General features: G+C 35.8%; 1 protein-coding gene across 13 annotated transcripts in view; it reads left to right on the forward strand.

Moving 5' to 3' along the window:
• RAPGEF2 (Rap guanine nucleotide exchange factor 2) overlaps positions 1 to 27,340 on the forward strand; it is a 257,003-nt gene that overhangs the window by 175,844 nt on the left and 53,819 nt on the right. The window contains exon 1 of one of the 13 annotated variants that reach the window (XM_030816286.1): positions 5,368 to 5,709. The exons of the other annotated variants lie outside the window; for them this stretch is intronic. Coding sequence (XP_030672146.1) covers positions 5,707 to 5,709 — 3 coding nt within the window. The 5' untranslated portion in view covers positions 5,368 to 5,706. Of the gene's footprint in view, positions 1 to 5,367; positions 5,710 to 27,340 lie in introns of those variants that run through there. 13 annotated transcript variants of the gene reach the window in all.

The following is a 27,340-nucleotide window of genomic DNA, read 5'->3' on the forward strand; positions in this document are numbered from 1 at the left end:
TATACTTTAAGTTCTAGGGTACATGTGCACAACGTGCAGGTTTGTTACATATGTATACATGTGACATGTTGGTGTACTGCACTCATTAACTCGTCATTTACATTAGGTACATCTCCTAATGCTATCCCTCCCCCCTCCCCCCACCCCACAAGAGGCCCTGGTGTGTGATGTTCCCCATCCTGTGTCCAAGTGTTCTCATTGTTCACTTCCCACCTATGAGTGAGAACATGCAGTGTTTGGTTTTCTGTCCTTGAGATAGTTTGCTCAGAATGATGTTTTCCAGCTTCATCCGTGTCCCTACAAAGGACGTGAACTCATCATTTTTTATGGCTGCATAGTATTCCATGGTGTATATGTGCCACATTTTCTTAATCCAGTCTATCGTTGATGGACATTTGGGTTGGTTCCAAGTCTTTGCTATTGTGAATAGTGCCACAATTAACATACGTGTGCATGTGTCTTTATAGCAGCATGATTGATAATCCTTTGGATATATACCCAGTAATGGGATAGCTGGGTCAAATGGTATTTCTAGTTCTAGATCCCTGAGGAATCACCACACTGTCTTCCACAATGGTTGAACTAGTTTACAGTCCCACCAACAGTGTAAAAGTGTTCCTATTTCACCACATCCTGTCCAGCACCTGTTGTTTCCTGACTTTTTAGTGATCGCCATTCTAACTGGTATGAGATGGTATCTCATTGTGGTTTTGATTTGCGTTTCTCTGATGGCCAGTGATGATGAGCATTTTTTCACGTGTCTGTTGGCTGCATAAATGTCTTCTTTTGAGAAGTGTCTGTTCATATCCTTTGCCCACTTTTTGATGGGTTGTTTGATTTTTTCTTGTAAATTTGTTTAGTTCTTTGTAGATTCTGGATATTAGCCCTTTGTCAGATGGGTAGATTGCAAAAATTTTCTCCCATTTTGTAGGTTGCCTGTTCACTCTGATGGTAGTTTCTTTGGCTGTGCAGAAGCTCTTTAGTTTAATTAGATCCCATTTGTTTAATTAGATCCTATTTGTCAATTTTGGCTTTTGTTGCCATTGCTTTTGGTGTTTTAGACATGAAGTCCTTGCACATGCCTATGTCCTGAATGGTATTGCCTAGGTTTTCTTCTAGAGTTTTTATAGTTTTAGGTCTAACATGTAAGTCTTTAATCCATCTTGAATTAATTTTTGTATAAGGTGTAAAGAAGGGATCCAGTTTCAGCTTTCTACATATGGCTAGCCAGTTTTCCCAGTACCGTTTATTAAATAGGGAATCCTTTCCCCATTTCTTGTTTTTGTCAGGTTTGTCAAAGATTAGATGGTTGTAGATGTGTGGTATTATTTCTGAGGGCACATCAGAGTCATCTGGAAGTCCTAGAACACAGGGTTTGAAGAAACCCAGGATAGAATGTGGTTGAAGATGACCCTCTCCCACATTGGTTTAAATACTCTACTCTTGTAATTTATATGATTTTGTCATTCCTACCCCTAAGGAACCTGAGTACTGAAATACATTGAAATAACTACTCAGGGTTCCACAGGAGCTCTCGAAATTTAGCAGTGGGTGGAAGGTGGGAATCTGACTTAGAAATGAAACTGCTGCTAGTAACCCATCTATAAAAATAACCCAAGTTAGGAAATAGTTTGTACATGTGATTATGAAAACTGTAATCTGGCCAGTTGTAACCTTTGTGAAGAAAGTTATGTAAAGAGAAGGGATCAGTAAGAGCTGTTGCATTGTGGTCAGAAAACTCCAGAACCAGTAACTTGGATTTACAGTCTGGCTTCACCACTCATTCGCTGTGTGACCCTGGCTGTGTGGCCCTTTAACGTGGAATCTTCACTTGTAAAATGGAGGTAATACGGTTGTGTGAAGATTAAATGAGGTAAAACCTATAAAGTGCTTAGAATAATACACAACCCATAAATACAATTCTTACATTTTTGTAGGAAGTTTTTATCCACACTATCCAGGAGGTAAGGAAAATTAAACCTGTTACACATGTGAGGCAGAGACAGTACACTTCAGTACACTTGATGTTTCCCTTTCCTTTAGGTGACTGTCCTTAAGTTGGTTTGCCTTTTCCATCCCCTGCGGTTCCATACTCAGCAGCAACCTTCTTTTTACTAGTTCATTATTAGAGTGAAAAAGCAACAGTAATGATATCATTAGTTAAAATGGAAGGCTCCCTTTGTTCTAGGCAATGTTCGAAACTCTTCATTTATTATCTCATCGAATCCTCACAATAATGTAAGAGTGCTGCCTCCACATACTAAAGAAATCAGGACATAGATAAAGTAACTTTCTCAAAGTCACAAGCTAATGCCTGGTGGAGCCATTGGCAGGTTTTTCTTGTATGTGCAGATGCATGTGCACACAAAGGTCTATTTGGGGAAGCTGCATGAAACACCTGTCCTTTGTACATAGGTCCTTTTGTTTTCAGTGTGTCCTGTGGATTATAATTCTAATCAGAAAGTCCGCAAACAGTTTATTCCTCCCTCAACATTTAGAAGTGATTTTCTTTCACATAAGTTTCAAAGGGATTTCATAAGTGCCATGTCATAACTGCTGCCATCCCTGACATAAAATGTAGAGTAGCTTTACCTTGATTCCGATGGAAATAAAAGCAGTATATTTTATTGTTCCTCAGTCTTAGCCAGAATTGTAAGAATACAATTTTGTTTTGAAGAACTACTCTTTAACTCTTTATATCCATATCCACATTTTCTTTTCTTTTTTTTTTTTTTTTTTTTTGAGACAGGGTCTTACTCTCACCCAGGCTGGAGTGCAGTGGTGTGATCTCAGCTCACTGCAACCTCCACCTCCTGGGTTCCTGTGATTCTTCCACCTCAGCCTCCTGAGTAGCTGGGACTACAGGTGCGTGTCACCACACCCAGCTAATTTTTGTGGATTTTTTTGGTAGAGATGGGGTTTCACCATGTTGGCCAGGCTGCTCTCTTAACTCTTGAGCTCAAGTGATCTGCCCGCCTCGGCCTCCCAAAGTGCTGGGATTACAGGTGTGAGCTACTGTGCCCGGCCTATATGCACATTTTCTCTTGTTAATTTAACCTTTTAGGAGCAGGTCACCATGCTTATCTGAAATTTCCCATCCATATGGTTCGCCAGAGGTCTTTCATGTTATCCTTTTTTAGACTTGGATTTAGAAAATAATCCTGCTTTGACTTACTATTTGGGTGATATGATTGCTCTCTTAATTTGTTTCTAGTTAGATAAGTAGTTTATAGGGAACTAATTTTAGTATGTAGCCGGATGAAGGAGTTTTCTCAGCCACACTGACTTAGCAACATTGTCTTAGCCATTTAAAATACATATAAATAAATAATAATTAGGTTTATCTTTATTATGAATGTTTTGACTGTGAAATATAATTAGACTTTTTAGAAAGCTGTATTAAGATATATTTTAACCTGGCCACAACAGAGTGCCCTGAAATCCACTGATTATAGATTATTCTTTCTTGGCACTGCTAATGGCACTGTATTCGGTCCCTACTGTCTGAAAAGAGTGTATGTCTGATCATGATGGCTGTAGTGTTAGAGTAGGTAGGACAAGAGCACATCCTTGAAGGAGTTCGTGTCAAGTGCTGGCTTTATTAGCCACAGGTATATACATTACTCCTTTCTCTGTATTGTTCCCTCCTTTAAGTGTCATCCAAAGCTGCTATGGAAAAAGATATTGTCGTCAGTTTGTTTATAATAAAGTTAATGAGTGACTTTGAATTGTGAACCCTGAGCCTGAGAACAAACTGGATCTATATTGAAGCATCATACATAGTGTAGCAAAACTTATTAACAATACTCATTGCATATTATCTTCAAGCATTTTAATAAGCATATTTAAAACAAAATCTTAATTTTTTCAACTGTGGACCTCTACACAGCAATAGGAAGGAACTATTCCAACTAGGTTTTTTGTGTAGTAAAACAATAAAGTACTGTATTTACCAAGGACCTTGATTTGAGTTCTTGTTCTGATGTTAGCTAGCTGTACAATGCTTAGACAAGTAATGTAACTACTTCTTTTTTTTTTTTTTTTTTGAGACGGAGTCTCGCTCTGTTTCCAGGCTAGAGTGCAGTGGTGCCATCTCGGCTCACTGCAACCTCTACCTCCTCCTCCCGGATTCAGGTGATTCTCCTGCCTCGGTCTCTCGAGTAGCTGGGACTACAGGCACGCACCACCACACGCAGCTAATTTTTGTATTTTTAGTAGAGATGGGGTTTCACCATGTTGGCCAAGATGGTCTTGATCTTTTGACCTCATGATCTGCCCACCTTGGCCTCCCAAAATGCTGGGATTACAGGTGTGAGCCACCGTGCCTGGCCGTCATTTAATGTCTTAAAGTTTCTGATTTCTCCCTTCAAAATGGAGATCATGATTGTAATACTGGTCTACCCCACAATATTGTTTTGAAAAGTATTGGCTGGGCATGGTGGCTCATGCCTATAATCCCAGCACTTTGGGAGGCTGAGGCGGGTGGATCACCTGAAGATCAGGAGTTCAAGACCAGCCTGGCCAACATGGTGAAACCCCTTCTTTACTTAAAATATTAAAAATTAGCTGGGCGTGGTGGTAGGTGCCTGTAACCCCAGCTACTCGGGAGGCTGAGGCAGGAGAATCGCTTGAACGCAGGAGGTGGAGGTTGCAATGAGCTGAGATCGTGCCACTGCACTCTAGCCTGGGCAACAAGAGTGAAATTTGATTTCAAAAAAAAGAAAAGAAGGATAATTATTAATGGTTACAATAATAATTAACATTGTTTTACGAAGTGCTCTGTGTATGTGTGTGTGATTTTCTTTAGTCATCTTACAATATTAGGAGCAAAATGGGATTCTGCTCCTCATTCTATAGATGAAAACTTGAGGTTTAAATGAGAAAACTGGAGTTCATGTCATCAGAATCTTTTTGCAAACTGTAAAGCTTATGTGAATGCCAGTTATTGTTGTTAGATTGTAATGCTCTAGAGTCATTCCTATGTGGGTTGGAACCCAACTCTTCTCTGTAGCTGTGTGACAGTAGGCAGATTGCTTCAATGTTCAGAACCATTTTTCCTGATATGTCAAATGCTGTTAATGATGCATACTTCATAGGTTTTTGCAGGAATTACATATCTGGCACATGGCCTGACACACGGTGGCATCCATGAATTCGACTCCTGCTTTTTCAGCGAGGATATTTTCCTTTTCTTGATTTTTAAATAGAATGTTGATGGTGATTCAGAGATTTATTTTTCTTTATTTGATTTTAAGTTCATAGAACATGATTTTCTGTTGGACATCTTAGCTTAATTACGATTTTAAGTTCATAGAACATGATTTTCTGTTGGACATCTTAGCTTAATTACGATTTAAGATCTTTTATTAACTACACATTGGTACTGGTTTGCAAAATAGCTCATAAAAGATCATAATTGATACGAAAAATTTCTATTATTTTTTTCCCTAAGTACTTCAGTTTTTTCCCACTTATTAAGTGATTTTGTGCAAGTCGAGCTGCTTAGTAAGACCTGTCTTTGTAGTCATTTCGTGTGTGTGTTTGCAAGGAGGTATTTTTAGATAGTTTAGCTGAACAGCAATCTGACGTCTTTAGAGGAGACATCAGTTCATTATGTGGATACAAATTCTATGCTTTCGGCTTTTATATACCAAGTCTTAATTTAAATCTGTTTTCCTTGCCTTTTCTAACGAAAGAGACTACATCATGGTATGTATTCTATTTCTTCCTAAGGCTTGCCTTTCTAGTTAACCTTTGCTTAAATGATCAAGGTAGAAATGTCTTTATTTGCTCACAACTTAATATAGATTATAGAAGCATGGGATTTGGGGCTGTATTTAAATATGCCATTATACATTATGCTATACAATGTTTTTCTATTGCAAGGTGATTCAAGGATTTAAAATAGTCATTATGGGGCTCATAAATGCTGCGTTCTTTTAAGAAGAAGAATGTAAAGGCCAAGATGTGGGAGTTCTATACTTCTTATAACTGCACATACTGCTGTATCGGTTAAAAAAATGCCTTTTTCTTTGTGAAAGATAATTTAATGTTGAGTATGTAAGAGCAACGTGGTTATTTGCTTTCTTATTGCTCTAAATACAGTGTTTATAGGAAGTTATAATATCTTCTTTTATCTGGTTCTCCTCACCCCTTTCGAAATACTGGAAAAAGAAGCTCTTAAGGCTTAAGCAAATTCATGTTAGTTGTTTGTGACACTTATCTCAAAAGAGATAATACCTTTGGTTAATGATATACATAGTATCTTTGGTTAATGATAAACATAGAATTTTTTTTTCTAATTTTACTACAGCTGATGTTGAGAAACTATTCATATAGAAGTTTAAAACATTTTTTAAAAATAATTTTCCAATGTGTTCTTTCTTTTCCAAAATTTAAAAGTTATATCTACTACGTGTCGAAATGTCAAAGCTTGAGTGAAAACTTTTGTTTTGGTTCAGATGTGTTATCTGCATGCTGTGAAGCATCCAGGATTTAAAGCATGGTTTTTAGTTTTCAGTTTAGTTATTTGATAATGTGTGAATTCACTGGAATTTTAGAGATATTTTAAACATTACAATGGAATTTCTCATATTTTATCTTATATCATAAACATGAATCATTATCAGAGAGAAATGAATTATCTAATGCCAAAGAAAGACGCATCTTAGAGTGTCAGGTTAATAATGGGCATCTGTATGAAGATGTGGAGATCTTTTATTCTTCAAGAAGAAAGCAAATAAGTTTTTTAATATATTGAAGGATCAAACAAGACATTTTTATAGTATGAAAAGCAGAAAGAGGAAATCCTAAAGCCAGGACATTTTTTTAAAAAAACCCTTTCTTGTTCTTAAAAATTAGTGGCGTTATGTAACCATTTAAGTATTTAGCTGAAGCCTGATATTAAGTGACTCAGATTCCTAGCTTCTTAATGATGCGTCTTTACAGTGAAATTCAAGCAGTTGCCAGATTCTTAAGCCATGAGTTCATTCTCCACCCCCCTCCCCAAATTTGCATGCAGTAAAAACTGAGAATCTGTGCCAAAAGAGGTGTTAGCACTGAAATTCTTATATGCTAAATGTAACATTTGATTTTAGGCTGTTTCACAGTGAAATTGTATTTTAATTTAAGAAGAATGACCAATGTCAGGCTGAAGTTTCTTTATTGAAAAGTAACATAAAAGCTCTGAAATCTGTCTTCATTGGCTCCTTTTAACTTGCCATCATACCCCACCAGAATAACAGTTGTTTTTTTTAGAGTTTTCCCCAGATCAATGAAGAAAAGTATCTACCTTCGCCTAACGTAAACACAGTAATGTACTAACTCTATCAACTCTACTCTCATGTAAGCCAAGTATTTTCTTGCCTCAGCCTTGATTTGGAGGGAGAAGCTTATGTAAGCCTTTTCTTGTACACATAACTCCAAGGAATCTTTCAGGAATTATGAAATTGAGCACCTTAAGAATTTTTCCTAAGGGATCATGGAGAAGTCAGGTTGGAAATAGTAAGAATGTAGTTAATGCCTACCACCCACCGCCATGGAGACACACACACACACACACACACACACACACAGACACACACACGTGAATTGTAAATGAAACAGTGCTCTGGTGGGGGATATGCAGAGCCTGGCTCCTCTGGATTTCATTCCAATAGACACTTTATCCCTTTTTTCCTGAATTAAGGTGATAAATCTTCATTTTTGGTTCAGTTCACTTCAAAATATCTCATAGATTTGAACCATCATTAACTGGAATATATGAAATATATAAAATTCTTGAAAATTGTTTAAAGACGTCTTTCCTTAACTTACTCTTCTACCTGGGTGCGGTGGCTCACGCCTGTAATCCCAACACTTTGGGAGGCGAAGGCGGGAGATCACTTGAGCCCAAGAGTTGGAGACCAACCTGGGCAACATAGGGAGACTTTGTCTCTACAAAAAAAATTGAAAAATTAGCCGGGCATGGTGGAGCATGCCTGTGGTTCCAGCTACTTGAGAGACTGAAGGAGGATGATCACTTGAGCCCAGGAGGTTGAGACTGCAATGAGCCATGTTCATACCACTGCATTCCATTTTGGGTGACAGAGGGAGACCCTGTCTCAAAAAAAGAAAAGAAACATACTCTTCTTGTGTTGACTGGAGATTTTTTCCACCTCTATTACTTTTTTTATGTTCCAGTTTTCCATAGTTGGTAGAATACGTTAGAATAAGCTCTATTTAGTCATATATGAAGGTATGTATATATCTAGTTTACATGAAGCTATCTAGTTTATAAGCACCAGAGAATCACAGATGTCAGATGTTGGCCTTCAAGTGAAGAGGACACATAAAAAATATCAAAGTTTATGTCTGATTTATTTGGTGCGTTTTGTTATTGATGTCTTGGTTACTATTTTTTTTATTGATTTTAATCTGGGTTCTATGAATTACAGTCTAAAGGGAAGATTCTATCTCAGGAGGTTTGCTAATCCTGTTGATAAAATTGAAAGCATTAAAGAACAGAATTTATTTACAAAGCTACATTAATTCAAATGACAAATATCTAGCCAAGTTCATATTTTACTTGAACTTTTATTAGGTTTCTGTGTTTGGAGGAAGTACTAGGTGTTTCTCAAGTTCCTTAAGAGATTTATAAGCAAAAGTGTAGACGTTTAAGCAAACTTTACTTTAAAATATAGATGAATTCCTATTTTACATTCCTGTGGGACTGCATGAATGTAACTATTTTAAGTAAGGCTTAGCTCAAAAGGAAGAGAAATCTTGAGACCTTTTATCTAGTTACCCCATCTGTTTATTGATTTCAAGAATCACTGTCTCATCACAGTATGGATCAGAATATTCCCTCCCTCATCATCATTGTCATCTTGATCATCATTGTTGTACTTGTATGTGTTAACTTGTAAGCACTCAATGAGCAGGTGAAAAGTTTTACAAAGTTTTGCCCCCAAAATGAGACATCAGTTAGTTGATTATAATTTTAAAAATTAAGACTCTATATTTAATTGCCCACTGAATATTTTGATGTGGATGTTGTCACAGATTTGACATGGCTAAAATACAATTCTTAACACTTAACTGTTCCCCCAACCACCACCACCACCACCACCACCACCACCACGAAATGTTAACTCAAACCAACCAACCGACCATGCAGTCAACAAACTATTAGAGTCCCTGGTTTACCTCATCTCAAATCATTGGAGTTGCCATCTATGCATGTATTGAAACCCCAAACCTATGAATTATCTTTGGTTCCTCAGGTTGCTCAAACCTCTGTATCCTTCAGCAAGTCTTATTTCTTCTACCTGCCTCACCATGAATTGATGTTCTTCCCTCCATCTCCATTGTTACCACCCTGGTCCAAGCTACCATTGTCTCACTTGTACCGTTCCTAGTGTTGTACTGTTCCAAATACCTAATAGTACTTGTACTATTCCTAGTGTTCCCCTTATTTCTCATCTGCCCTTCTTCTGCATGCTATTCTTCACATTTATAAAATATAAATCAAACTTACAAAATATAAATCAAACAATGTTATTTCTGTGATTTTAAAACTCCTCAATAGCTCTCTATTGCACTTGGACTAGAATCTACACTCCCTGGAGAACTATGCATGAACTAGCCCCACTTGTTCTTCTTACCTCATTGGACTTTTCTTCATCTTACCCACTCTGCTTCCATTGCTTTGATCCTCCCTTTGTACATTTAACAGACCAAGCCATGGAGCCTTTTCAGTAGTTGTTTCTTTTGCTCAGAATTTTATCTGTGATGATTACCTGGCTGGCTTCATGACTGTCAGATCTCAGCTATAGGAGTTTCCTCAGGCATTTCTGTTACACCATATTATTCTAATTCTCTGCCAAGCATTGATTATTATATTTTGAGTTTTTGTTTGTTGTTGTTCATGTTATTACTGCTTGATTATTATGTCTTTCGCCACTGGAAGGCAAGCTTCATGAGAGTATGTACCTCATCTATTCAGTTCAACACTCTGTCTGTAATGTCTAGGATGTGTTTAACATAAAAAAGCCATTTGGTAAATAATTATGGAATGTGTAAGAGGAAAATTAATAAGAAGTACAAAAATGTAGGTATAGGCAACATGTCAGTAAGCTTAGAATTAGTAGATAATTGTTTCATCTTGAGAGGATTTTTTTTTCTCTTTTGACTAGACTAAATTTAGATAAAATTGAATTTGGGTATAAAGACTGGAGGCAATAAGTAGCTAGTAAACATCAATCACTGAATATCCACATTAGCAATCTTAATGATAAGTTAACACTGTTAACTATTACTATTGTTATGTCATGTGATTCTTTAATATTTAACATTTTAATAAAATATGGAAATAAATATTGTTTACCTAAGCAGCAAAAAAATTTTGATACAAGCTTCTTAGGAATTTTAGATGATACGTAATTTTAGAAATACAGACATTCTATTTAGGAAGAATATTAATATGGATTATTTTGAAGATCAAACTGTCTTTGAAGGCCTTCAGTATAATTCAGTGCCAAAAACCAAGTAAAGCTACTTGGATGTCTCCTTGAGTGATAGGACTTGACTATAAAGCATTATGAAAGTTATGTGCTTCTCTAAGAGCAATCATATTTAATGTATGTATATCATGGAATTGAAGTAAAAATATGTTAATTTTTGTTTACATGCATAATAAATTGTTAATAAAGAATTCCAAGTTACTTTTCCCTCTTAGGATTTATGGGGGTTTGTGGAATACTTGTCTTTAAAATTAATGATAGTTTACATTGTAGAAAATTTGGAAACTACTCAAATTAATATTTTCCTATGATATAAAAGCAAAATCTAGATTCTACTTTTAGCAGTGGCATAGCTAATTCACCTCTCTTGATATCAGTTCCTACAGCTGTGAAATGAGAAGATTATACTAAATGAATCCTCAAGCTCTTCCAGGTCTATGATTGTGCTTTATATAAAAACCTGTATTTGCATAATGCTTTATATTACCAGAATTCTTTCACATCTGTTTTCCATTTGTTCTCACAACTATCTTGTTAGATAGGCAATACAGACCTTGTTATTGTCTGTTCCACACTTGTGAGTAAACTGAACTACTAAGAATTAAAAATTATTTTCTTGAGTTACACAGCCATCTTGGAACTAGCCATGTATTCTCTCTACAATTTCATATCATAATCTTTGACCTCCTGATGCTAATTCCTGGTAATGTTAAGTATTTAGTCAAAGTAAGTATCCATATTTCATAAATTACCACTGCAGTAAATTGAGAATTTTAAAAATCTGACCTTGGAAATTTGGTTATCCACCCACATAATTTGTAGGAAGCCAGTACTAAAGTATTGTAGCAATTTGTGATATATACCTAATCACCTTTATGGTGCTTCAAGCATATCAAATTTTTACTTTTTTAAAAAGTTGAATAGCTGAATACAGAGTCTCCTCTAAAGTACCTTCAGGTTAGGTTTTGAAAGGCCATTTTTAAGTTTGTTGTCCAGATGGTATATCTCACTCCATTCTAACTTGTCTTCCTACTTCCATTCTAACCCCTTACAAGCCATTTTCCCCACCCCCTGCCAGAATGATCTTATAAAACAAAACTGGGTCTTGTTAACTTCCTGTTTAAAAAACCCAGTGACTTCTCATTGCACTTAGAGAGCCTACCTTTTGGTAGGCTTAGTCCCTACTTCCCTGACCCCATTTGTACCACTCAGCCTTTCTCACTCCTTACCTTCCAGTGCATGAACTCTTCTCAGAACCGTCAGATTCTGAGTGCATGTTTTCTCCCTCAACATTCTCACTCTTTACCTTCCAGTCACCTTGAAATTGTTTCTTGACCATTCCTAGGTTTATCCCACCTGAAGGTCTTTACTCTGGATATTCCTTCCGTCTGTAAAGCTTTCCTTCCACATCTTTGGCTGGATCCTTTATATTTATTCACCTCTCACTTCAGATGTTATTTTCTCAGAGCAGCCTTCTCAGATCACCCAGTCTTAAATAGTATCCTCTCCATTTCCAGCCATCACCATCTATTACATGCTCTTCTTTTGGTAGTGTCTGTACAATACTTACTGATAGCTGAAATCTTTTTTTAAATTTTTTTATTGTTACATATTCCTCCTTTCCCCTTCTCCCCTTAAGCCTCTCCTCTCTTTAAGAGTGTAAGTTTCAGGGAGCAGGGATTTTGCTAATCCTAGTCATTGCCATATCACTAGTTTCTGTAACAGTAACTGGCTTGTTACAGGATGTCAGTAAATACTTGTTGGATAATTAAGTAGATGAATGAATCTTATGGTTCTGAGTAACTTTATATACTCTTCATCTGGCAGGCTTCTTGTTGAGATCTATGATAGGAAGTTAAAAATATGTTGAGTTCAGAAGTTTTGTCCTTAATTTTTTTGATGCTGGCTTCCAGGAAAGCTAAACTAAATTTATTGCATAACTACAGTTGCTGTTCATTGTGTTTTAGTTTTATTCTGGTGATCTTACCTATAATTGCTGATGGAAGGGGGTGACTATAGAGCTGGTAAGGAAAAGAACATTGGGATCAAACAGTCTCTGTTCAATTTCTCTCAGCCTCAATGTCTTCTACTTTAAACTAGGGTTAACAGTTCAATGATTTGCTTATTAAATACTTACTATACCTTAGGTACTATGTGAGAAGCTAGGAAAAGAGTGATGAAAAAGACAGACACACCTAGAGAGGGCATTGGATTATTAAATCAGCAGCTACTGTAAAGGTATTTAAGTTCTGTGACAGGCAGCATTCTGGGTATCACAGGAACATTCTTACAAGAATTTCTAACTTCAGGAGGAGGGTTCAGAGAATTAGCCAGGCCAGGGGTGAGAGTGTTCTTCCCGGAAGAGGGAACAATGAAGACCCAGGAGGAGTTGCAGAGTATCTCGCTGTATTTAAAATAACCAGAAATAGATTTATATATTTAGTACAGAGGCTGAAGGGAAGAGAAGTGAGTGTGAGAAGATCAAAAGGAGAAGACAGTGGGGTGCAGTGGTTAGGAATATAACTTTTTCCAAAGAGAAAGAGAAGAAGCCACTAAAACATTTTAGGCAGGGGAGTGACAGGATCAGGTGTGTATTTTCCTATCGTGTTTTAAAAGTTTACTTCTGGCTGCAACATGAAGAAGAGGGTGTTACAAGAAGCAAGATAGGACAGTGGTAGTAGAGTAGCACCACAGTGAAGTGGGTTCATATTTGTAAATCCCCTCTCAGAGTGCTGTCACACATAGTGGGAGCTTGGTTAATTTTGTAAGTTCTGGGTTTTCCTAAGGTGAATTGAGGCTATGTAACTTCAGCGTTATGAAAGTTAAACTTTTTGTATCTAAAGACATTTTCAAAGTATTCCTGCTTTTGTGTATGTGCATGCATGTGCACTGACACCACAGATTTTATTTAACCAGTCATCAGGTTCTCTGAATGGATTTTAATGAATGCTACTCTGTTTCCCTGATTTCAACCTAGGATGATACATCAATATGCATACACATACACACTTAACAGAAACATTTAGAGAAAGTAGCTGAAGTTGAGGAAAGTAAACCACAGCTTAATACAGCAATAGAATATTGAAAATTTGTATTAATTTGGGAAGAATGTACTTTCTAAGAGAGTTACTCAACTGGTGATGTAAATCAATCATGGCAGGTGACTGAGAAAGTCATGAAAAATGCTGGAGCATTGGCAGAAGTGAAGGGGTCTTTTTTAGGTAATGTGTGCTTGACGATGTCATAGTCATTCAGACTATTCATTTAATGGCATGTGTCTAAGGTTTACAAAAAAAAAAAAAGATGAAGGAAAAGAGAAAAATCTATTAGACTTCTTGCAGTTTATGAGTATATAGTCCTGCTGGCCCTAGGCAGTGAGTAATGCACCACAAATGTTCAGTCAATTCTTGTATAGTGCCCTCCCGACAGCCAAAGCAATGAGATTACCTGGCATGCCAGGGTTGACACATGAAGACTTTGAAAATAAATGTGAAATTAAATGTCTTTTAACATTGAAGTCCTTGGAAATAAATCCTAACATGGATATCTTTGTCACAGAAGTAAAAGGAAAAATTGATAGACACCTAGCATGAATACCTAGTGTTTTCGTTAGCAGCTTAAGAAGGGTAACATAATTATTTTTTGACTTAAAGGTTATTGTCTAGCTCAGTTGTAATACCCGTCACTAGAAAAGGAGCACCTGTGGTAGTGATTGTTGCATAAAATCTAGAAGCAAATTTTTAGAGGTAGGATCTGAGATGTCATTTAAAATCAAGGTAGTTTCCTGTGTGTGTGTGAATATATACATCTGTGTATGAGGAATGGGTGGAGATTATTAATTATTTTTAGTATTTTTTGAGACAAGGTCTCACTATGCCATCCAGGCTGGAGTGCAGTGGTGCAATCACAGTTCACTCGACTTCCTAGGCTCAAGCGATCCTCCCACCTCAGCCTCCTTAGTAGCTGGGACTACAGACATGTGTCATCACACCCGGCTAATTTTTGTGTTTCTTGTAGAGACAGGGTTTTGCCGTGTTGCCCAGGCAGGTCCTAAACCCCTGGACTCAAGCTATCCTCCCACCTCAACCTCCCAAAGTGCTGGGATTACAGGCATGAGCCACCATGCCTGACCAGACAATTTGCTTATTAAATACTTACTGTACCTTAGGCAGTATTTGAGAAGCCACGCAGTACATAAAGTTTCTCAGTTGATAAAGTTATGTAACCAGTGTATCCATAAATGATAACTTAGAATAGATGGAGCTTCACAGTTTTGAGTCACTATCCATTGTATATGTATCAAGACAAGCTTTAGTGCTCTTGTTTTTTTAATGTCCTCTTGATATAAGTTGTAATGAATATCTTTTTCTGTTAAAGTTATGTGGAATTAATGTTTTATTTTTCTTATCTCAAAAGTAATTCATATTTATATTTAAAACTTTAGAAAATGTAGATAAGCAGAAACAAATTTTAATTGTCCGTAATCCTACCATGTAATTATAGCTATTGTTAACATTTTCTTTATACCCTTCCATAGTCTTTATTTTGTATGTGTGTATAGAATTGGTTCACGTTAAAATGAGGAAAATCTTTTGTGCAACGTTACCACCGTTGCTGATATTTAAAATGTGTTGAATTATTGACGTGTACATTTTGAGCTCCCAGAACCCTTCAGTGGCTTCCCATCTCATTCAGGGTAAAATCCGAACTCTTTACCATAGTTCCCCACATGATTTCACCCCTGAATATCTCTCTGTCCCAATCCCTCTCCTTGTCAGAGCTTGTACTGACCTAGCTATTCCTAAAACATGCCAACGCCACCCTACCTTGGGCTTTTGCTCTTAGTGTGCTTGTTCCTGAAATGCCTGCTACTCCCATGTGCTTCTGCAGGGGTCAGGCCTTCATTCCATTCATATCTTGTACTCAGATGTTACCTGAGCCGGGAGACCTTTCACCCCCTATATCCTGGATCCTACTTAATTAATTTTTAAATTACCACTATGTGATGTTCTTATTTTTTTGATGGCCTTCCCCCAACTTCCTACCCACTCCCCAACACAGACACACAAATACTAGGATATAAAGTCTACGGAATCAGTTTTGAGTACGTCCACCCTTCTTCCTAATGAAATCAAGTTTACTTCTATTTTTTTTAAAGACTATAGCATAAATTTCAAGAGACGTATTTATTTTCAAGTGGTCAGCCTATTCAATAAATTTTATGAGTCATCAAAATCAAACAATCAAGTAGGTGGCTTCTAGACCTAATTTTTCATGTAACCTACGAAGCAGCACTTTTAAAAACAAGTAATTTTCCGGGAGCCTTATAGTTTCATCATAGAATATTTGCGTCTTGAAATTTGAGTAGATATTAGTGCTCTCCAAATTAGAGGGCACTGAACAACTCCATATATTTCATTACTGTCTTTGGTTCATAAGATAATCTAATACTCTGTTGATTTTGTTCTCAAGTTACGTACACAGCGCAATAATTTTTCATAATATATTTAATGATTGTATTCCTTTGGCTTAGTGATATGCTAGATTTATCTCAGCTTTACACAAAGACAAATATGAAGTATACTTAGCAATGTATTATATATTAATATATGAAAATAAGTTATATACAAAGTGTGTGCTTATATACTTTGTATAAATGTCTATATATGTATTTTATGAAGATGATATAATTAAAATTATTCCTTTGGGAAATAAGTGAGAGCATAAAAAAATGAAAACAATTTTCTCGCCTTAATATCACATCTTAGGTCATCCCTTGCTGTCTAATCACTGTTTATCACATCGCTTTCTTTTCATCTTTGCTGGATGCAGTACTTATCACAACTTGACAGTTTCTTGTTTATTATTTAATTATTTGTCCCCACCCACTAGTTATAAGATGCATGACAGCATGGGCTTTATTTTACTCATTGCTGTATTTAGCAAACTTGGAATAGTGTCTTGGCCTACTGGTTTTCAATAAATGTTGTTTGACTAGTTAATTGAAGAGTAAATGAACTATCGTGTTTATTTTATCCAAACTGCACACAGTCCCATGAAATAGTAAGTCAGATGTTATCAGAGTCCTGCCTACTTCTTCATAAGGAATTTAGAATTTCACTGTGGAAGACTTTTCAGTTATAGGTCACAAAAATGATCCTAGTATTTGTTTAGGATAATGCTAGCTATTGTACCAAACAAAACAAAATATAATGGTTCAAACAAAATAGACTTTTTTTTAAGTCTCTTTTTCATAAATCTGATGGTGTTCTTGATCAGTGGACAAATTCCTTCTAGATAGTAGTTCAGGGTTGCAGGCCCCCTCCATTTTTTTGGCTCAGTTGCCTTTAACCTTCAATGCAAAGCTTGCGTTTTCTTCCAACAGAGACTCTCTTTAATGGAAAGGGAAAGATCATGGAGGGTCTCATGTAAGGTTGTTATGAGCAAGATATAGAAGTGGCATAATCACTTCTAATTGTTCATACTCTAATGGTTTGAACTCAATTGGCACTTACGTAACCGGAAGGGACGTTGGGAAATGTAATTGAGCGATGCACCCAACAAGAGGGCACTGGTGAATAGCTAGCCAGTCTCAGCCACGCTACTGTATGCAGATCTAAGTTTGCATTTAGGTGTAAGATAGCTTTATAACTTTTAAAGAGTTAAAAATTAATTATGGGTTAATGTTTTTAATTCTGTGTAAGGCCTCCTTCCCAAACCCAACCTTTTTTATTCACAAGGCAGCTTAGAGTCCTCCATGGATCCCATAGGAATCTTTTTTCTTTGACTTTAAACACTCATTTCCCAAGCTCCATACTCCATTGAGTATTTCTTCAGTTGGGATAACCAAGTGCATTCCCTTTGGAGCTCATCAAAGTTGTTGTCTAATTGGTTATAGAAGCCATCTTCTGATAGTACCAGCAGCTGCCTCCCTCTCCAGGGATTGCTGCTTCCATAGCACCAGTCCCACTAGGTTCTGGAAAACAAGAGACTGAGAACTCAAGTTTTAGTAATTGTAGAATATTACCGGTATTTCTATATTAATTAGTATTACAGTCTAAATGGTATGATTGCATGATTTGCTTATAGTTCATAAACAGATTTTGGAGCCTATTACTGAGGGTTTTGGAGAAGCCACTTGAGCTCTTTGAGCTTCCATTTCTTATTTCCTTTCCTTTCCCTTCCTTCCTTCCTTCCTTCCTTCCTTCCTTCCTTCCTTCCTTCCTTCCTTCCCTCCCTCCCTCCCTCCCTCCCTCCCTCCCTCCCTTCCTTCCTTCCTTCCTTCGTCTCACTCTGTCACCCAGGCTGGAGTGCATTGGCATGGTCTTGGCCCAGTGCAAACTCTGCCTCCCAGGTTCAAGCTATCCTCGTGCCTCAGCCTCCCAAGTAGCTGGGAGGTGCATGCCACCACGCCCGGCTAATTTTTATATTTTTAGTAGAGATGAGGTTTCACCATGTTCGTCAGGCTGGTCTCAAATGCCTGACCTCAGGTGATCCACTTGCCTCGGCCTCCCAAAGTGCTGGGATTACAGGCGTGAGCCATCGCACCCGGCCTGAGCTTTCATTTCTTCAGCAATGAAGTGCAACATCTGGGCTCTTCATAGATATTAGAACAAAGAGACAAAGTGTGAAACATTCAGTGTATTGCCCGTTATACAATACATGCCCCCTTGCCCCAAAGCAATTGCAGTAATTATTAACATTAAGAGAAAATATACAGAGGAGTTTGGAATTTAAAATAGATGAAATACTACCCAGAACATGACTTTTAAATCACCCAACTCAGTACCAACAGTTGCTGTGTTTTTCATTGAAAGTTCTTACACTGAATGACCTAGAGAATTCTTTGGAATCTCCCAAAGGGATTTGTGCTTTTCAAATGAGTGGTTGTTGATGGCTGAAAATGAATTGAAAAGGAAAAGGAATTATATGCAGAGTGCATGCCTGTGTGTATGCATTTGTGTGTGTGTGTGTGTGTATGTGTATTTGAAATGAGAATGGTCTGGCTGTCACTTGAAATCCATCATAAAACTGTTTATTAACAGGCAACAGGACATTTCATTTGGCCATATATACATGAATCAACTACCTCCGTGTTTCTATGGAAACTTGTATAAACAGTTCAATTGTACCATTTGAGGTCTCAGATAAACATTTTCATTTTGAAAAAAGAGAATTATCTTTTCAATGATACTTTCAATAGTTCTAATAATAATTCTACTATTGTTCTTGATGCCAGATATCTCAGATATCTTTCTTAAAGTGATAGAATTAGTTGACTAGCATAAGAGACAGAGAGAGTGTGAGAGTGTGTGTGTGCGCGCGTGCACGTGTGTGTGCGCGTGCACATAATGTTTTTTCTGACCTTCAGATGTTGGGGAAATTATATATAAGATAAGGTTTTGTTTCCACCAAAATCAACTATCAGAAAATAAGTCGCTTTAATCTTTTATATAATGAAGTTCTCTCTCAATTTATTGTTTTTAAGGAAGAATGTATTTTTCCATAAGGAAAATAGATCAGAAATGACCCCAAGCAATCTTAGCTTGGAATGTTTCTAATTCACATAATGGAATTGGTATAAGGGAGTTAAAGAAGTTTTACATAGATTTAATAATGAGTCCTGAATATATGATCTCAAAATTGCAATTACTGGATATTACCATAAACATTGTAAAGATTAATTCATAAAGCAAAAAGTAAATGATTGTTGTTGTAAAGAACTTGCAAGAAAAATGACAAATCAGCTTCACGAATGTTATACAGCACTGTGTCATGTATAGACACATCACTACCTTAAACAAATTAGAAGGAATGTAAACTCAATTGGATGACTCAAAAAGTGAGTCAGCTTTGCAAATGTCAAAGTCATTGATGTTGGAGATGCAGATTAAAGTTTCATGAGTGAGAAATTATTTACAATTAATTTTTTATTTTTCGTGTGATTTTGAAATTTGTATTTCGCTAGTAATTTGATCTAAATAGCCATTTGATTGTTTCATCAATATCCATGAGAATTTTCAGGTCAATTAGTAAATTAATAAATATAGTTAAGTTTAATGCTTAAGCGTGTGCTCCCTAGCCATTCATCACTAGCCATGAATCTGTTTCCATCACATTTTCGCTGTATGATCTTGATGCAAATCACTTCTGCATCTGAGGCTTCCTCCTACATAAAATAGTCCTACTAATACCTATTTTTTAACAGTGTTGTAAAAATTAAGTAAGCTAATGTATGCAAGTACTTAGAGTAGGGCCTGTCACATAGTAACTGGTGTGCAGGTGATCTAATTTTGTTATCTTTGGAAAAATGAGGCAAAGCCTCACGTTTTGAAATACATGATACTTAGATCATGCAGTTTTTCATCACACTGAAGTATTCCTCTCTTCCATTTTGAAGTGAAGTTCATATAGGTTTCCTTTCTACTCAGTGCTTTCTTTGAACATTCAATGGAAAAACCCTCCTAAAAGTATTTGCTTTGAAACATTAGTCACCTTGTGACAGACAGCCTGTTTTCAACCAGTTCACTAATATTGATTATTTATTTTCCTCATCAGGGTCCCAAGTGTGTTTATATTGTCCCCATTTCATACACGTAAGAATTAATTCCTTTCTGCCTTGGGAGAGGGCTAGGGTACCGTATTTCAGTAGCTAATTCCACCACGTAAAGATATGTATTTGGACAGCAAGCCATGTGAAATATTCATTGTATAAGCCATATCTTATCAAGCTCTCTCTGTTACAACTCTCTCTAAAACATTATCATAATATAGGAAAGTAGCAAGGAACGTTTGAAATGCATCCCTTCCCCCAACCCCAAAAAAACACACAACACAGTGGTATTTCTGTTCAGACTGTCCTCTGAGAGGCAGTGTGCTCCGTACGGCAGGAGCAAAGTTTTATGGTTTTACCATACTTAGTTTGTAGCATACGTCTGTGCCAAATACATACTATTTTCGAGGCTTTTGCAGTCACATATAATAAAGCAATACACATAAATGCACAAAACTACCGAAGTTGTTATCACTTTGAGAGAATTCTAAACTGCAGAAATCTGAATATTTATAAAAGAGAGTAATTGAACTATAAGCATGTCATGAAAATGAAGCTATTTAGTTTGCAAAATTTATTATGGTATTCTAAGCAATGAATTCCTCTCCGTATAAATACATGATTTATTTAAAAGGTAATATGTAGACTTTTGGGGAAATATGTAGTAAGTGAACTACCATAATGGTAGTTTTAGGTATGACAGTGTCAAAACAAGTTGTTTCTTTGGTTGGCTTCTTTGTTTCCACTGAATTTGAAAAATATCTGGCCTAAGGTGGTGGAGGATGTTGACTGGAAAAATGGTAGAAGAAATGAGAAGGAATAGAGAGGCATATGTAAGGTAGATTATTTGGACCACGGTGATTATTTCATTTGATCACTCTATTATGTTATAGTCATTTCGTAGAAGAAACTGAGGTACACAGAAATTAACTAACTTGCCCAGGTTCACTTGACTTAGGAGGTAGTTGAACAGAAGATTAATCCATATATGGCTAACATGAGGCTTCTGTCTTCTGAGCCTGGTAAGAAGCTGGAAGAATGTTAAGTAATTACAAATTGTTAATTTTGGCAGTTTTCTCCAGTAGATAAAAGCAAATAAATTTTTGCAGAACTATTCTTATAAAGCATAGTTACATCAACACCTTAAAAAGTCTACCTGTAGTTTAATCAGAAAAACATTAGGCCTTATCAGTTTATTAAGTTATTAACTCATGACACATTTAGAAAACTTTCGTTTCCTGACATTATATATATTTATTAGCAAAATAAATTGTATATTTTACAAAAATCTTTCTCCTTGCTTTGTGGACTACTGATATATGAAGCCTTCAAGGATGGGTGTTGTATCTAGGGTATATGTAAAGGGGTTATGAAAGGAGCCAAAATCACTGTGGTGAATAATATTTAAAAGTCCAGATGTTTACTTTTTTCTGGTGTTCTTACAGAGATAGGATTTAAAGAAATAAAAGTTGATCAGATTATAAACTGGTCTTTAAAATGAGCTACTAAAAAATTTCCTGCCTCATCAAGCTGCATGTAGAAACAAGTCAGTGTGTCAGAACTAGTAGTACCTGAAAAGATTAATAGCAGAAAGGGAAAAAAAAGGAAGACAGTGTGGGTGTGTATGTATGTGCATGCCTAGAGAAAGAGAAACAATATGAATGGCTTTTAAAATAACTTGAGTTCCAGAGGGAGTGAAAGATCGTGTCTATAGCTGGGTGACTTTGGCCACGAAAGCCCTTTCTGGGACTAGCTCAATAATCCATTGGCATCTAGGCTTAGATTCCAGCTACAGGAATCATGAAGCTGGAAGGGACCTGCGCCTTGCAGAGTCTGGTCTGTGATGATCTATACTTAACGCTTCTTTAGTCATTTCTGTGCTAGGCACTTCTCTAAGTCCTTCACACCCATTTATTTATTCAGTCCTCACAATGCGGGCTTTCAATAAGTGATGGATGAATGCTGAATGAAAATATAGTATCCTTTATTTTTTACAAATACCTCAGAGAAAAATAGAAAATATGTCTAGGAATATACTTCACCTTGTAGAGATTAAAAACATGAACATAAAGACTCAAAACTCTGACAATGATATGGGGAAAGCAGTGTTCATTTGGGTAAATTCTGAGTGATGCATCTTAATACAGTTTTAGTCACTAAGTGTGATATTTATTTTACTTTAAGTAGTTTTATTCAAGGTAAGATGCCTGTGAAAATTGACTAGATTCCAGTGATCATCACCCCAAACATGCATTCTGTTGTAACTGTTACTTAAAGTGGTTCCAAGATTGGTTTGGGAAATTATCAATAAATACATTTCAGTCAATAGACAGTATTTTTTTGTTTTTAACTGTTGGATTTCTCAGCAGTCCTAAGATGATGATGATATGTATCTTGGACCACGAAACTCTCTTTTACATAAAAAAAAAAAAAAGAGAGAGCGAGAATAAGCCTGTGATGTTAATAAAATTCCACAAAACTCATCCCCAAAACTTGGGGATCTGGTACCACAGATGCTGGGCTATATCGATAATTATATCAGTAATTCAGGACAGAAAGGAAGAAGAAGGGCAGCCACCCTTGTTTGTACTGCACTGTCACCAATTTTAGGTATTTTACCAATTTAACTTTTTTTTTTTTTTTTACTTATTATTACTTATTTACTTATGAGTATTTACTTATTGGTATCAGAGACTTCAAGGCATCCATACTCATTATCTTTATGTTCAAGATAGAGTTCATTTATTAGCTAGTAATTTTATAAATGCCAACCATTAGATTAATCAGTGATTATCAAATTCCTATTTATATATTATAGAGACTTAAATAATGTGTAGAATTTACTTTTTCAAAGCTAATTATGGTAGCATCTGTTTGTCCTACATAATAAAACAAAAAAAAACTATTATACAAATGATACCTAGGTTTTATGAAACTACGATTAGTTTTAGGTTTATGCTTATATAAAGTATTACTTCCTGTGTGCCAGGCACTTCTCTAAGTCCTTCACACCCATTTATTCAGTCCTCACAACATAGGCTTTCAATAAATGACGGATGAATGCTGAATGAAAATATAGTATCCTTTATTAGTATTATAAAGTATTAAAAGTGTAATACTTATATAAAGTATTACTTTGTATACTTTATAATACTAATATACTTTATTACTTTATATATGCATAAACCTAAAATTAATATAATCTGATTTAAATATAATATATAATTAATATAATCTGATTTAAGTCTGATTTAAGAACCTGATTTAAATATTACCCTTGTTTCTTACGTATTTAGCAGTGTTTGTAGTTAAACTATGATTCAACCATTTGCCTAAGAGTAGTTTATTAAAATTGTGATTCACAGGTGGTGTTTTTTAGGACTATAGGTTGCTTGCTCCAGGAACAAAAAATTGAGCAGTAATATATTTATGTAATCGAATATTAAAATAAATAAGTGATAAAAATGAAAAATATAGGTGAAAAGATTCCTTGGAATTGTGTTCTTAATGAATTGTTGGGAAATACATTGGTATTAAAAATACATAAAATGTGTTACTTTCTCATTTAATTAACTTAATTATTGATTTTATTCAGGTAATTACTGTATATTTCTAGCTTTATAAATTTTTTTTGAACAGAATTTCTGTTATAAATGGTGGCTACAGTTGCAAGATAATTCACAACCTCAATTTAATCTGTAATTTAATTAAATAGCATACTGATACATAGTAATTTAAATTGGCACTGGGTCAAGCTTAGAAAAAAGTTTAGAGTAAGGGATGCTTGCTGTCATGTTGTGCCTTGTATATATTTCTCAGATCTGTGTTGCTCTGATGCCCTTGGGTTTAAATGTGGGTATCTGCCCCTGTGTCTGCCTCCTGACTCTCAACCCCTACATGGTTTGTTTGCCTCCTAGAAACTCCAATTTTCCTAGGCATGGGCTCAGGCCTCTATTCCATTAGAGTGTCGTCGCAAGCCAAATCAGTGCATTTCAGTTTCTTTCCTTATGGGAACACCTTTTATAACATCTCCCATTCCATAACTTGACTGATGTGTATTGTCAATAAAATTTAATAATAATGCCAGATGTGGTGGCTTATGCCTGTAATCCCAGCACTTTAGGAGGCCGAGGCAGATGGATCACTTGAGACCAGCAGTTTGAGACCAGCTTGGCCAACATGGTGAAAGCCTGTCTCTGCTTAAAAAAAAAAAAAAAAAAAAAAAATTAGCCGGGGTCATGGGCGCCTGTAATCTCAGCTCTTTGGCAGGCTGAGGCAGGGAGAATTGCTTAAATCCGGAAGGGTGGAAGTTGCAGTGAGCTGAGATTGTGCCACCCACACCCCACCCAGGGCAGGGCGACAGAGCAAGATTTTGTCTCCAAAAAAAAGAAAAAAGAAAAAATTAATAATAGTATTGTTATCCTAATTGGTGGGAAAAGATTTCAAGGTTTTCTTACGTATCTGTTCTTACATATCTCATATTCTTATGCATCTCATATTAAAATGTATTTAATTAATGCTAATTTATATATGCATTTACTTTAATATATCATTATTTCATGCCGTTCTGCAAAGAACACAGATAATGGGGAGAAAGGGATAAAAACAATGTTTGCAGTGGCTCACACTTGTAATCCCAGCACTCTGAGGAGGGAGGATTGCTTAAGGCCAGAAGTTTGAGACAAACCTAGGCAACATAGAGAGACCCTTTTATTATCTACAAAAAATTTTAAAATTAGCTAGACATGGTGGCATGTGCCTGTGGTTCCAGCTACTCAGGAGGCTGAGGTGGAAGATCACTTCAGCCCAGGAGTTTTAAGGCTACAGTGAGCTATGATTGTGTCTCTGCACTCCAGCCTGGGCAGTTGAGGAAGACCCTGTCTTTAAAATAAAAAATAAAAAAAAAAAACTTTTATTTTCTATTGTTTGTAACACCTGTCACAGTGAATTTGGAGGTAATAGAGGTTTGGAGTTAGGAATGTCTTACTTATATTGATACTCTCTGCTGCTAGCAGAGTATATGACATAGCAGATACTCAAGTATTTATTAAATATAATTGAATTTTTAAAAGCAAAAATATTTCTTTCTCTTTTGACAGTCTTTATGGTTCTGGGCCTAACATTTCCATGTAATTCTGATATTTGTGGCTGTAAGTAGGCACAGATGAATAGGTTGTGGTATCTAAAAGCTGGATAAATGTCTTATGTTATGCTTGGAGCTCTTACAGCTCCTAGTGCTCTCCATACACTTAGTCAGGGAAGATGAATTCCCTAAGATGAATTCTTAGTCAGGGAAGATGACCAGATGATGGATTCTGAAGAGAAGAGAGTTCTGTGAGACCTGAATAAATAAAATGTAAAAATTCATTAGATAGTTTTGTCTTCATTTGACACATTAATTTTTTTTTAAAAAATCACACTATGTTGCATGTCAACCTGAGTTATGTCTGTAAAAGATAATCAATAGAAATCAGTTTATTGTTCTCTAATTACACGTATGGATTGATGCCTTTTAACATCTCCAAGCCATAGGGTAGTGTTTCCCCAGTTGCCTTCTGCAGTAAGTGACTGAATTAAATGGAACTGTAGCTAAGACGATGAAGGGTATCTATCCTGCCTATTATTTATTTTCATATCTGATCACCATCATTTAGCTATATGTAAAATTATAGTCATTAATACATATCTGCAAACTTCTATCTTTGAATTGTTCCTGAAGAAGTCCTGCAAATATTTCACTATTCTACATTATGAATGAAACATATAAATTCTGAATTTAGAGGTATTTGCCTGTCCCTTACAGATAAGTTGTTATTCTCCTAAATATTACATATTTTACAGCATCTTCAGTTACCAGTTTCTTTAAAAACACTGTTGGTAAGATAGGTTTGCGATTATTTCACTTCTCCAAGCTCCCTCAACAAATGGATTTTTCTCCATTTATTTGGCATCTAATTATATGCCCCTATTAAGTTTATGTTTAAATCTTCCGTTTGTATGCCTTGTATCCTATAAAGTTATTATTTCTAAACAGATTGTATGTAAATATTGTAAAATATAATCCACTTAAGGTAGAGAGGGTTGTAATCTATTGAGAGAGTAGGTCTGAATTATTATGGGATATAAATACATTTTGCCTACTTGGAGCTCTGAAATATCAAAATCCATTGATCATTGTCATAAATCCGAACTGTCTCCCTTGTGAGGCTTACTCTAAACTATGCAGTAACATTTTGGAGGGGGAGGGAATGAGCCTCAAAAGGTAGACGGGAATACTACTAAGGTTAATGTTTAAGTTTTAATAATTAGTCCTTATATTTATAACTATTTGCCAGCTAAATAGGATCAATATGCAGGAAAAAGGGAGTGTTATCAGTATTTCATGACGCTAGTTAACATGTATTTTGAAATGCTGTTTCATTATTAGCTCAATAGTATAATGTGTGATACTGTAGATAAATATAATGTCTTTTTTTATTCAAAAGAATTGGTAATAACTGATAAGAGTCTAAGATTCTTAAGAACCTTACATCTGTTTTCTTGGATTCTCACTTGACGAGGGCATAATAAGAGAAAAGGGGCTCGGTAAATATTTGTCAAATAAGCCAATGTATGAGCGGTTTTGTTTTTCTAATGCATTTTCTCTGGTATATAAGGGGTGGCAGAACACATAAGGGATGCTTAGTGAATGTGTTTATTTTAATAGAGACTATTTTTATTTAAACATGAACATGTAGAAAGTTGATATTTATGATATTTATGTATATGAGGATAGGTAAGTGTTGTCCATAACTTTCTCAATTCTAAGATCTTTGATGGCATTCTTTTCTCTTTCTTTGTAGAGCCTAGTACAGTTGCTTGTATGGCAATATACTTCATCAATTCTAAGATGCTCTTTTTTTTTTAACTTTTAAACATCATTTAAGTATAAAAGCAGCTTAAATGTGTTTTCTTGTTTAAACTGCTTTTTGCCACAAAGTTACATTTGTGATGGCTAATAAATAGTAGTAGCCTAATTTGCTCATTGACGTGTGATTGGAAAATTTTAGCTTACTAAATTAAATACCCAAGTTTATCTTAATAACCAAACCCACCTATTTAAAGCATTGAATTTAGTGTTATTTAAGGCTCATGTGTGCTCATACACTTTAAAAATTATTATATGATTTTTGGTAAATAAGACAATATTTAGTAATTTGTGAATGTGGAAAATGAATACCATTTTTAGTTCAATGGTATAGAACAAAATATGATATTTTAATTTTAAAATGTCTTCTTGGAGTTC

The sequence above is a fragment of the Nomascus leucogenys genome, chromosome 7b, assembly GCF_006542625.1.
Source record: "Nomascus leucogenys isolate Asia chromosome 7b, Asia_NLE_v1, whole genome shotgun sequence".
NCBI classification, from domain to species: Eukaryota; Metazoa; Chordata; class Mammalia; order Primates; family Hylobatidae; genus Nomascus; species Nomascus leucogenys.